At 43.5% G+C, this 12,673-nt stretch overlaps 1 protein-coding gene across 3 annotated transcripts in view; it reads left to right on the top strand.

The window, feature by feature from the left end:
• Nucleotides 1–12,673, top strand: part of APBA2 (amyloid beta precursor protein binding family A member 2) — a 570,259-nt gene that overhangs the window by 289,949 nt on the left and 267,637 nt on the right. For all 3 annotated transcript variants that reach the window (XM_040342812.1, XM_040342811.1, XM_040342810.1), the window contains exon 3: nt 10,098–11,086. In XM_040342812.1, the coding sequence (XP_040198746.1) occupies nt 10,136–11,086 (951 nt within the window). In that variant the 5' untranslated portion in view covers nt 10,098–10,135. The remainder of the gene's footprint in view (nt 1–10,097; nt 11,087–12,673) is intronic.

Genomic DNA, 12,673 nt, shown 5'->3' with positions numbered 1-12,673 from the left:
ATAAATGTTGCACTGGAGATAAAATCGATGTAGCTACATAAACTGTAAAAATGGTGCGAGTAATACCAAACGGTACCAAAAGCAGTCATAAAAACATGTAGCTAAGTATGATACTGGTATAAAAATGTGTACAACGATACCACTGCTGAATCCAGGTGAGGAGAGGTTAACATCAATCCGTCTGCATGTAGATGTCCCATTAAGGGAACTATCACAACTCCCAGTGGATGTTTGTAGAATCCCAGGTCGATAGAGGGAAGTGTAACAGCACTTGCGTGTGGCAGATAGTAAGGACCCGCCGGCATGCAGATATGAAGGCACAGCAAAGGAGCCCTTCAGATGGCAAGCCCCGCCAGTGTCCGTGACGTTACTGGATCTCCAACGGAACTCCCTGAAGGCCCAGAAGCCGGCGGAGAGGTGAGTACCAATCAAAATAATTTTGATCGATCAAAAAAATTAAAGATTAATCGATGAATTAAAAGTTAATTTGCACAGTCCTATTTTTTTTGCTAGTAATGGCAGTGATCTGCGATTTTTATCATGACTGCGACTTTATGGCGGACACATCAGACACTTTTGACACATTTTTGGGACCATTGTAATTTTTACAGCGATCAGTGCTATAAAAATGCACTGATTACTGTGAAAATGACACTGGCAGTGAAGGGGTTAACCACTAGGTGGTGCTGAAGGGGTTAAGTGTGCATAGGGATGTGTTCTAACTGTAGGGGGGGGGCTTACTGTGACACGACAGTGATCACAGCTTCCGGTTACAGGAAGCTGTGTACACTGTCCTGTCACTAGGAAGACTGGGGAAATGCTTGTTTACATAAGCATTTCCCTCTTCTTCCTTACCGTGACACGATCGCTGGTATGCCCGCAGACATCCAGTCCACGGGACCTGCGGTCAGAGTCCCGGAGCTCCCGGAGGGCACGCGCCCACAATGCTGGCTTCTTAAAGCAGGGGTTCCCCCTAAAAAAAAAAAATGTTTTTGTCTACCATGCCATCCAGCATACTAGCGTGAGCTACAGTATGCCTTTATTTTATTTTTTTAGCTGTACTCACAGTTTAATCCATTAGTTAAGTTTCAGACTCCCGCGGGGAGTAGGCCTTCCTTTGAAGAGGGGAACATGATTGACGGCCGGCTATTGCGCATCACGCTTCCCGAAAATAGCCAAAATAGGACTTGGCTCTTCACGGCGCCTGCGCAGTCAGCTCCTAGTCTGTGCGCAGGCGCCGTATAGCGCCGTGAAGAGCCGAGTCCTACTCTGGCTATTTTCAGGAAGCGTGACGCGCCATAGCTGGCCGTCAATCATGTTCCCCTCTTCATAGGAACGCCTACTCCCCGCGGGAGTCTGAAACGAAACGAATGGATTAATGGAGTACAGCGCAAAAAATAAAAATAAAGGCATACTGTAGCTGACGCTAGTATGCTGAATGGCATGGTAGAAAGTTGTATTTTAGGGTGAACCTCCGCTTTAACCTCCCTGGTGGTATGATTATTTCAGATTTTAGATGCTGAAAGCGGTACATTTTTGGCGTTTTCTATTGTAGGCCTGCAATTCTTAGGAATAACTCACTTAAACCTGATCAAACAGGAGTCTAGTAGACATCCCAGGTATGATAAAGCTTGAAAAACAAAATCATAAATTATAATATAATAATTGACTATAAATAATTATAACAAATAATAATAATAATAATAATAAAAAATATTCAATAATGTAATCAAATCAAAAACACTGAAATTTGCTCAGTTGCAGAATTGTCGCTGTCATTACTTTTAGTGTTTGATGACGAATTTCCCCACAAATTGCTATCGCTCAATTCTGCAAGTGATTCTAATTTATTATCGCTGTTTTCTAGCTGGTCTAAAACCTTTTTTGACATAAAGGGACACTTTTTGGTTGCTATGGACAATTTACAGTTTCCAGGCAGAAAAAAATGTATTTTTTATATAAAACTGCATGCAGGGCACTGGACAGACCACTAGGGACAAAGGGGGTGTGTAAATATTTTATACAGTACTCTAATCTGTAAGATTACAGTATACTGTATGTGTACTATGTTTTACTTTTTTTTAATTTGGTGCCGATCTCCATCCCCGTGCATCGTAACGTATGGGAACTGAGCTCGGCGGCACTCGGGCACTGTGTGAATCGAGCGAGGAGGACACAGCTCAATCACACAGCGAGGAGACATCGCAGGATCCAGGGGACAAGGTAAGTAATTCCCTGCCTGGATCCTGCAATGCAATCCCGAGTCTGGCTCGGGGATACCTCTAATGGTACTGGATTTCCACCCCGAGCCAAACTCGGGATTACCGCCACGGAGGTTAAAGGGAACATATATATACAACCTTCTGCCCATCCGTGCCATGCTGTCGACGTAAATATTCGTGAGCTGGTCGGCAAGCAGTTAAATCACATTTTTGGTTTGTGGTGCTCATATACAGTGTAGATCTGTTCTAATACAGTGTGAATATTTTCCCATATTATTTCTTCGATTTTATTTGTTTTGCAATCATGTAGTAAGATAACACTCGTTTAGATATTTTATTTTCTCCTCCTGTTTTTACACGGGCATTTGTAGCCATTTTAAAGAGTTAATTAAGCAATACATTGGCTCCCCTCCCCCTTCCTTTCATCTGAACACTAGCAACTATGTTTAGGTATGTTTAATTGGTTGGTTGAAGCAGTGGGATGCGGTACCATAAAGGTGACGTGTTATTTAATGAGACCTTAAGCTTGTTTACAATGAACTTGACCTAAGTGGTTAAAATGCGTCATCCTGAGCAGTGTGTTTTTTGTACTTGCCTAGCATTTTTTTTTTTTTAAGGATTATGATAAAGGATTTTGTTTTATATTCCAGATCTGCTGATCAGCTTGTGATTTCATTCTTTGTGACCTTGGCAATTGAGTTGGGAATGTTGCTTCTTGTCAAGGTCTTTAAATGTCATGATGTACGTATAGAAACATGGCTCATTAGCCGACACTGGTACTATACAATGTTGAAGCTTGTTTATACATTTCCACTACTCATTTAATCAAGAATTACGAAAAAAAAATCTTATTAGACAGAATAGTGAATCCCTTCCTGAACACAAGCCACAGACCAGACTATAGTAAGCCGTGTTTATAATTGATTATGTGTTACATTACTGTTTACAATATATTTTTTATTTATTGTAAAGTCATGTGTCGGGCAGGGACTGATCTCACTGGCTCTGGGTACTCTACTGTCTTTCTCCACTTTACTCTGAGGAACACTTGAAATACTTTATAATTTGTACTGTCGCTAAAATGTTACACATATCATTGTCACTGTTGATGCTAAGTGTGTGCTGTTTGTTTTAAAAGTAGTTGCAGCCATCTTTTGGAAATGTTTGTTGGCTATGTGCCACCTCAATAAATTTGCCATGACCATGTATCACCTATAGCCCTTTTAGGCCTCGTACACACGACCGGACATGTCCGCTGAAACTGGTCCGCCGACCAGTGTCAGCGGACAGATCCGATCGTGTGTACAGGTTTCCAGTGGACAAATGTTTCTTAGCATGCTAAGAAACATGTCTGCTGGGAAGCTGTCCGGCGGACATGTCCGCTGGTTAGTACGTCTAACCAGCGGACAGAAATCCTGCGCATGCGTCAAATTGATTCGACGCATGCGTGGAAGATGTCACCGCGTTCTCTGTCCGCGCGGATTTCAGTTTGATGGTGTGTACAGCCATCAGACCGAAATCTCCCAGCGGACATGTCTGATGAAAACGGTCCGGCGGACCGTTTTCATCGGACTGTCCGCTCGTCTGTACGGGGCCTTACTGTTTGCAACAAAACAATTGGGCCCAGATTCACAGAGAGCGGGTGCACATTATGCCGCCGTAGCGCAAACAATGTACGCTACTTCAACGCAGCGCAGTGAGGCAAGCATGGAATTCACCAAGCCAGTGCTCCCAACGATGCGCTGGGTTTCGAAGGCGTACGCCGGCGTAGGTGGAAGTGGGCGTGAGCCATGCAAATGAGGCGTGACCCCATGCAAATGATAAGCCGAGCACCAGACAGATACGTATCATGAACTGCGCATGCACTGAGACGTGGACGCATCCCCCTGCGCATGCTCACAACCATGTCGGAACAACTGCCTAAACTACGCCGGATCACTGCGTACGGCGTGAACGTAACCTACGCCCAGCCAGATACGTCCTACGTAAAATACGCCGGCTTGTGTTCCCTGGTGCCGACCTTTGCACGTCTGCTGCTGGGTTACACCTCCTTTATGGGGAATAACTTTACGCCAGACGTACAACTTACGTGCACTGCGTCGGGCGCACGTATGTTCGCGAGTCGCCGTATTTCACTCATTTGCATATTTGAATGGCTAATCAATGGGAGTGCCACCATGCGTCAAGCCTAAATGTGCGCCCACCCTACGCCGGCGTAGGCAAGTTACGTCGGCGGGATGAAGCCTGTTTTTAGGAGCATCTTAGTTTCTGGGTCCGGCGCACAGATACGGCGGCGCACATTTGCACTTACGTTGGCATATCTTGTTATACGTTGGCGTAAGTGCTTTGTGAATCTGGGCCTTGGTCTTTATGGGGTGCATGATCATGACTTAAAGTGGTTCTAAAGGCTAAAGATTTTTTACCTTCATGCATTTAATGGTAAAAACCCTTCTGTGTGCAGCAGTCCCCCCAGCCCCCCTAATACTCACCTGAGCTTTGGCTCTCTGGGGACTCTCCCTCCTCATTGGCTGAGACACCCCCGGGGGCCATCACAGCCAGTGAGCCAATGAGGAGAGCGAGGGGGCGAGGCCAAGCCGTGGCTCTGCATGTCCCTTCACACATTGAATTGATAAAGCACAATTTGTGTGTGAAACACATAAGCCATTCCACCCTTGCTTGTAGATGTAGTGTTCTTCATGTTCTTCATGGTTTTATTCGAATAAAGGCATTTGGATCCCAGTTTGGTGTGCAACCAATCCAGACTTTCCTTTCATTATGGCTCACTTGCTGTGATGGCTCCCGCTGCTGTCTCAGCCAATGAGGAGGGAGAGTCCCCGGAGAGCCGAGGCTCTCATGCACATTGGGAACGAGCCTGCTTGTGTGCCCACATTGCATGCTGCTTGATCTGGGGGCATTCAGCAAGAGGGAGTGGTCAAAAGCGCTAGCAAGGGACCCAAGAAGAGGAGGGTCCGGGCTGCGCAGAGCAGGTGAGTATAACATGTTTGTTATTTTAGAAAGCCTTTATTATCACTTAGGCTGCTTTCACATTGAGGCGTGCGGCCGCGGTGACGGTATAGCCGCGCTATTTGTAGCGCGGCTATACCGTCGTATTTACCGCGATATTCGGGTGCTAGCGGTGAGGTTTTAACCCCCGCTAGTGGCCGAAAAAGGGTTAATACCGCGCTTTCCCATTGATTTCAATGGGAAAGCGCGGTATAGGAGCGGTGAACACACCGCTTCTATACCACGGTAAAGATGCGGCTAGCAGGACTTTTGGTGCGCTCCTGCTAGCGCACCGCTTCAATGTGAAAGCCTTCGGGCTTTCACATTGAACACTACAGGGCATGATTTTTCATGCGGTATAGCAGCGCTATTTTTAGCGCTGTACAGCATGAAAAACGCCTCAATGTGAAAGGGGCCTTAAAATCACATGTTCTCCTTAGTGTTTTGTACATGTCACTGAAAACACATATTTTTCCTTAGGTATTGCTGGCAAGTACTACAGAGACTATGTAAAAAATAAGTGGTATTTCTGTGGGTTCAGCATATTTGTGCTATAAGTGGTTTCAGTAGTAAAACATTGACATCTTGGAAACTTACCACAAGTGAACATGACTCACAATTTACAGGGAGAATGAAACGATAGAAATATGGGATCCGCCATTGCTGACTTATTTCTGAAGGTGCAAGTTCCAGGGCTGTCATCCTTATTTTTGCTTCATAACCTAATGAATCTCTTACCTGAAATCGCCATATAAGTAGTCATGTTTCAGGACATTTGATATGAACCTAAATATGTTGCATAAATGACTCGTCATGTACCGATGCAAGGAATGTATGACAGGTCTTGTACCTCCAAAAAATGAGCAGAGACAGATTTCATGTTTCCAGCCCCACTGGTCCTTTTTAAGAAAAACATTTGGTTGTAGTATGACAAGTCAGTGATAAATACTGATAAATTCACTTTTATTGCTTTCTAAGCCCCATGATAGAACAGATGGCGCTAAAATAACCACACAGCAAAACCCGATGATGAAGGTATTGAAAATAGAAATATATTTTCCATGTCTGATTTCTAAAGCAAGTTAGACACCAGCAGCATGAGTCATCAGTAAGCAAAGACGCTGTTCTTGTATGCATAATTATATTGGTATTAAGGAAATTTCGGCAATTTGAAATCTATGCTACAGCTGTCTCGTTCAGTATGAAGAATCATATACATATGCTGGCATTAGTTTGACTTTTTTGAACAGTTATAATTCAAAAAAACATTTTGACAATTATCACTTTATTTACATATTTACATCACTTCCCTACATGCCATGGGATTGATTTACTAAAATTGGAGAGTGGTGCAGTTGTGCACAAACCCAATCAGCTTCCAGGTTTTTTTGTCAACGCTAATTGAAGAAACTGAAGTTAGATGCTGATCGGCTACTATGCACAGCTGCACCAGATGTTGCACTCTCTAGTTTTAGTAAATCAACCCCCATGAGTTATTGCCTGTAGTAACTTCACAATGCTTTTCCATAGAGATGGGCTAAAAGTAAAATATACAATAACATAAATAACAATACATAATTTAATCTTTTAGCTTTTTTTTTTATGGCAGGATGCTATAATGAACCATTGAGGTACATGTATTTCAGCAATGAATTTTAGTGGTGTGGCTTGCATCTTGGCAAATGCAGTTTGCTTTCAGGTGCACCTAGCTTGCATATGAGATAAATTTTAGCCCCGGTTCACCTATATGCGATGCAGGATCAAGCGCGATTCCAGTTCCCGCATCGCATGTCACCTGCCAGTGGTTCACACTGACTAGCAGCGTAGATGATCGCGCCTGTTCCCCTCTGCCTGGATGCCGAGTGAGGGGAAGATGGCCCCTGCTTGGGTCCATAGAATTGGAGGGCGAAAGCGACGTTAAATGGCACTTCCATCCAGTGCTCTTAAAGGAGAATTTTATTTAAAATTTTTTTATTGAATTTTAATGTAAATATGAGATCTGAGGTCTTTTTGACCCCAGATCTCATATTTAAAGGAACACTAAAGGTTTGTTTTTTTATTAGATCAATTGATTGCTGTAAGCTAGAGCATTTAAATATCACTTACCTCATTTTTCCTTTTGACCTCCAAAATACAGTAATCCAGGTTTGAAAATGCCATTTCCTGTCACTCCTCTTCTTGCTTTCCACCAGCATCTGAGCCGTTTTGCATGGTGGAAAGCAGAATGTGCTCACCCCCTCCCTATGACTACAGCCCTGCGTGAAGATGCTCTCTTATCCCTCACAGGCATGGAGGCTAAGCCTAATGGAAACTGTAGTTCTCATTAGGCCATGATGTAGCAAGAATGAATGTGCACCGCAAACCAGGAAGTCAGTGAGAATAATGATTCAGGAGTGACGGAGGTGAATAAAACAGCTCGATTTCAACAGGTATCAAACTAGTTATAATGCAAAACATAACTTTTTACTTTATCAGCTACTGTCAGACTTTAATTTAAGAGGAAAATATTTTTGTCTTTACAACCCCTTTAAGAGATTCTGTTGTGCTTTTTTCTATTATAAGGGATGTTTACATAAAAGTGACCCATTTTTGTTTTAAAAAGACAGCGTCAAAGCAAAAAGTAAAATAAATAAGAAAAAAATAAAAATAAATTTAAAGCGCCCCCGTTCCGATGAGCTTGTGTGCAGAAGCGAACGCATGTAGTGCCTGCATATGAAAACAGTGTTCAAACCAAACATGTGAGGTATCACCTTGATCATATGAGTGAGAGCAATAATTCTAGCAGTAGACTTCCTCTGTAACTTAAAACTGGTAACCTGTAGACATTTTTAAATATCAAATGTAGATTTGTAAGGGTAAAGGTTTGTCGCCATTTCAACAAGCAGGTGCAATTTTGATGCGTGACATATTGGGTATAAATTTACTTGGCTTAACATTATCTTTCACAATATAAAAAAAAAAAAAAATGGGCTAACTTTACTGTTGTCTTATTTTTTTATTTTAAAGTGTATTTTCCCCCCCAAAAAGTGCACTTGTAAGACCGCTGCGCAAATACGGTGTGACAGAAAGTATTGCAATGACCATTATTTTATTCTCTAGGGTGTTAAAACAAAATATATAATGTTTGGGGGTTTTATGTCATTTTCTAGCAAAAAAAAATGATTTAAAAAATAGGCCTGGTCCTTAAAGAGGTTGTAAAGGTCCCTGTGTTTTCACCTTAAATGGGTTGTAAAGGTAAATGTTTTTTTCACCTTAATGCATCCAATGCATTAAGGTGAAATAACATCCGACGGTACGCCCCCCCCCCCCCCGAACCCCCGTTTTACTGACCTCACCCATCAAAAGTCCCGCACGCGTCCCCGTGATCCTCTTCGGTTCCCAGCCTGGCCGTTGATTGGCTAGGCTGGATGGATTGATAGCAGCGCAGCCATTGGCTGGCACTGCTGTCAATCACATCCGATGACGCGGCACGCCGGGGGGCGGGGCCGAGTGATACAGTCGGCGGCTATCCCGTTTGCTGTATCACGGGAGCGCGCCCGCAAAAGCTTTCCACCATGCAAGATCGCTCGCATGAAGGTGGAAAGCTCTTGCTAGGAGGAGCCAAGACTGCCGTCGAGGGGCCCCAGAAGACAGGGTTCGGGGACACTCTGTGCAAAACGAGCTGCACAGTAGAGGTAAGTATAACATGTTTGTTATTTTACAATTTTTTTTTTTTTAACTTTAGTGTTCCTTTAATGCATCTTATGCATTAAGGTGAAAAAACACCTGGCAATGACGGCCCCCCCGTTTTACTTACCTGAGCCCTTTCACCTGCTGTGCGCGCTGCTGTCATTCACATCCAATGACACGGTGTGTCTGGGGCAGGGCCGAGTGATGCAGTTGGTGGCTATAGCCAGTGCCGATCCTGACCTACCTGGGGCCCTAAGCAAAATGACATGTCACATTAAAGTTGAGAAGCGGGGGGCTGCTGAAAATTACATGTCACATTAAAGTTGAGAAGTGGGGGGGGGGCACTGCCGACAGTGACATGTCACATTAAATATTAAAGTTGAGAAGCGGGGGGAGGGGGTGTTCTGCTATCGGAACTGACATCTTACATTAAAGTGAGAAGCCGGGGGTGCTGACTTCTTACCTCTTCTCCCATGCAGCCAGTGAGTTGAGAAGCGGGGTGAGGGGCCAAAAATGACTTCTCACCAGGCGGGGACTCTAGTAATTTGGGGGGCCCCCTGCAGCTTTGCGGGGCCCTAAGCGGCTTACATAGTGAGCCTATAGGGTGGATCGGCACTGGCTATACCCGCCGGCTCTATCACGGGAGTGCGCCCACAAGCTAACCCCCTTGGGAGAGCGCTTCCCATGAAGGGGGTTAGCTCTTGCAGGAAGGAGCAGAGACAGCCACCAAGGGACCCAAGAAGACCAGGATCAGGGCCACTCTGTGCAAAACTAACTGCACAGTGAAGGTAAGTATAACATGTTTGTTATTTAAAAAAAAAAAAATGAAACTTTACAACCCCTTTAAGTGGTACTGAAGCCAGGGGAAGCATAATAGCCAGACAACTAGCTTTTTTAAGCAAGAAGACAGCTATTGCAATCTCTACCTCCAAGGTTCACTGTAGCATTTAGGTTGAGAATATAATATCAAGTATTTATTTCATATTTAGAATATTGTGTCCTATTTGTCAGCAATTAATGAAGATTCTTCTTTAAAGTGGCATTAAACCTACTGTCAAATTAAAGGTACTTTGTGGTGCATGTTTGTATATTTGTTAATTAGTAACTGTCCACTTTAAATTTGTCAATAATCAGCCATCACAATATGCTAATCATAATAATGGTTAAGAATCATAACATTCATTTTTTTTCTGTCTTCTACAGACAAATTCTTGAAATGATGGTTGTGTAGGTTAGAAAACATGGCAAACAGGAAACGTCAAAGCACCTCCAGCATGCTGGACCAAAGACCAAGATCCTGCCCTTCTTCTCCTCATATTGGCAATCGTGATAACCAGGACTCTGTATATGAGGAGCCTGTGGTGCATGAGTACACCAACACACAGATACCCAGCATGCACATCACAACAAACCGGGAGGAACAAGACTGTAATGACAACAGTGGTGATGGGGATTCAAGTTCTGACTATGTAAATAACACTTCAGATGAGGAGTACGATGAAGGGCTTCCTGATGAAGAGGAAGGAATTACATATTATATACGATATTGTCCTGAAGATGATAGTTATCTGGAAGGTATGGACTGCAATGGAGAGGAGTATATTCACAATGAGAAGCCCCATTTAGACACAGATGAATGTGTTGAAGCAGTGGAGGATGAATGGACAGACTCCAAGATACAGCAGCAAGAATGTACAGATGAAGAAACAGGGCATGAAAGTCAGATTCAAATGTTGGAGGAGGATAATTCATCTTCATTAGAAGTTCAAGACCAAGAGGAAACAGCTCAATACAGTGAAAATGAAGAAGCATATCAAGACTACTATCCAACAGAAACAAATGGAAATTCACTTCCACAATCCCCATTTCACGCAAGGAAAACCGAGGGAGAAGGAGAGGATCAAGAGGAGGACATTGATCAGATTGTTGCTGAGATCAAAATGAGTATGAGTATGAGCAGCATAAATAGTCCTACCGACATGAGCCCTGAGCACACTGTGCCAGAAACTGTGCCAACAGACCATAAGGAAACGTGCCAGAATACAGACACTCCCCAAACTGCCAGCAGACATGAAGGTCGGCCAAAATCTTTAAATATTCCCTCAGCTTCAAAGCACGTTGGTGATATCCAAAGAAACTACAAAGGAAAGGTTCGAACTCCAGAAGAAAGGCAGAAATGGTCTCAAGAACAGGTTGGTGATTTTTTTTATTAGTATAAAGCTTTGCTATCAATTTCCTGGGATGGATTCAATCATGAGTTATAGTATGGCTGAAATAATAGTTGTTTTTTTTCTAAAGAAAGTGTTGATCCAGGTATAATCAAGTCTAAACATTTGGTCATGAAATGACCACTAAAGCCCTGTACACACGGCCCAGAATCTGGTCAGGAAAAAACGTTGTTTTTCCTGACCAGATTCTTGGCAAGAATCTCTTGCCGGCCTAGTGTACAGACACTCCATTCAAAAGAACCGCCGTTCTTTTGAATGGCACAAAAGGGGTGATGTCATTGACTACGATGAGCATGCACTCGTCACATTCGATGCCATCGCTGCCGTCTTGCTATACCCTACCTATGCTTTGGAAGCTACCGCGCATGCGTCAAAGTCATTTCAAGCATGCATGGGTTTCCATGGAGAGGTAAGTATACACACGCTATGGTTTCTCAGCAGGAAAACACTGCCGAGAATCTCACGACGAGAAAATAGAGAACATGTTCTCTATTTTTCTTGTCTAGATTCTGGGCAGTTTTCTTGATGAGAAACCTCAAAGCCTCGTACACATGCTCGGTTTACTCGTCAAGAAAGCTCTGCCAGCAGTTTTTTTGCTGGTTCTTGTTCAGAAAACCGAGCGTGTGTATGAGGCTTAAAGGTGAAGATCAGGGTTCTGATCAGCATTCTCCCTTTCAAAAGAGAACATGTAACCAAAATCCTAGGGATTTAGTCATGCAGTCCCAAAGGAAGGAGTATAGGGCAGGAGTTTTCTCAGAAAAGGTACTGAGTGTTTCAGCTGTTGATGTCATTTTCTCTTTTTTAACCTTATGGGACTTACTTTATAATTAACATTTGATTTGTTCTGATTTAAGTAAGGCTCTCTCATGCCCTGGCAAGTCAAGCAATAGGCATGTGATGAAATTTTTTTTAACTTCAGTAAAAAATGTATGGCAAAACAATCAATAGAGACATACAGTATATAGTCAGTAGAAGTTTTTTCTTTGATATTATGGCCTCATTGACCAACAAGGTTTAATCTTTATCATTTTTTTTTTCAAATCTCTACTGGTCATTGTGGTGGTCTATCAGGCCTCGTACACACGACCGAGGAACTCGTCGTAAATGAAACGTCGTTTTCCTCGACGAGTTCCTTGTCAGGCTTGTGGAGAAACTTTTGTGTGTAGCAGCCTACCCAGCACCCCCCAATTACCTACCTGAGCCCATTCTCTCTCCAGCAATCCCCTCAGCCATCCAGGACACTACTTCTGATTGGCTGAGACAGAGCAGTGTCGACCATTGGCTCCCACAGCTGTCAATCAAAGTTAGTCAGCCAATCAGGGGAGATAGTGGGCAGGGCCAGGGCGTGGCTCTGTGTCTAACTGGATACGCGGAGCTCTGATTTGGCTTGGGTGAGGGGGGCACTCACCAGAGGGAGGGGCCAGTTGCACAGAAGAGGGACCCGAGAAGAGGAGGATCTGGGCTGCTCTGTGCAAAACCAACTGCACAGAGGAGGTAAGTATAACATGTTTTTTTTTTTTTTTTTTAAACGAGTCTTTACAATCACTTTAA

The sequence above is a fragment of the Rana temporaria genome, chromosome 3, assembly GCF_905171775.1.
Source record: "Rana temporaria chromosome 3, aRanTem1.1, whole genome shotgun sequence".
Taxonomy (NCBI): Eukaryota; Metazoa; Chordata; class Amphibia; order Anura; family Ranidae; genus Rana; species Rana temporaria.
This window is presented reverse-complemented; position numbering and strand designations above follow the sequence as displayed.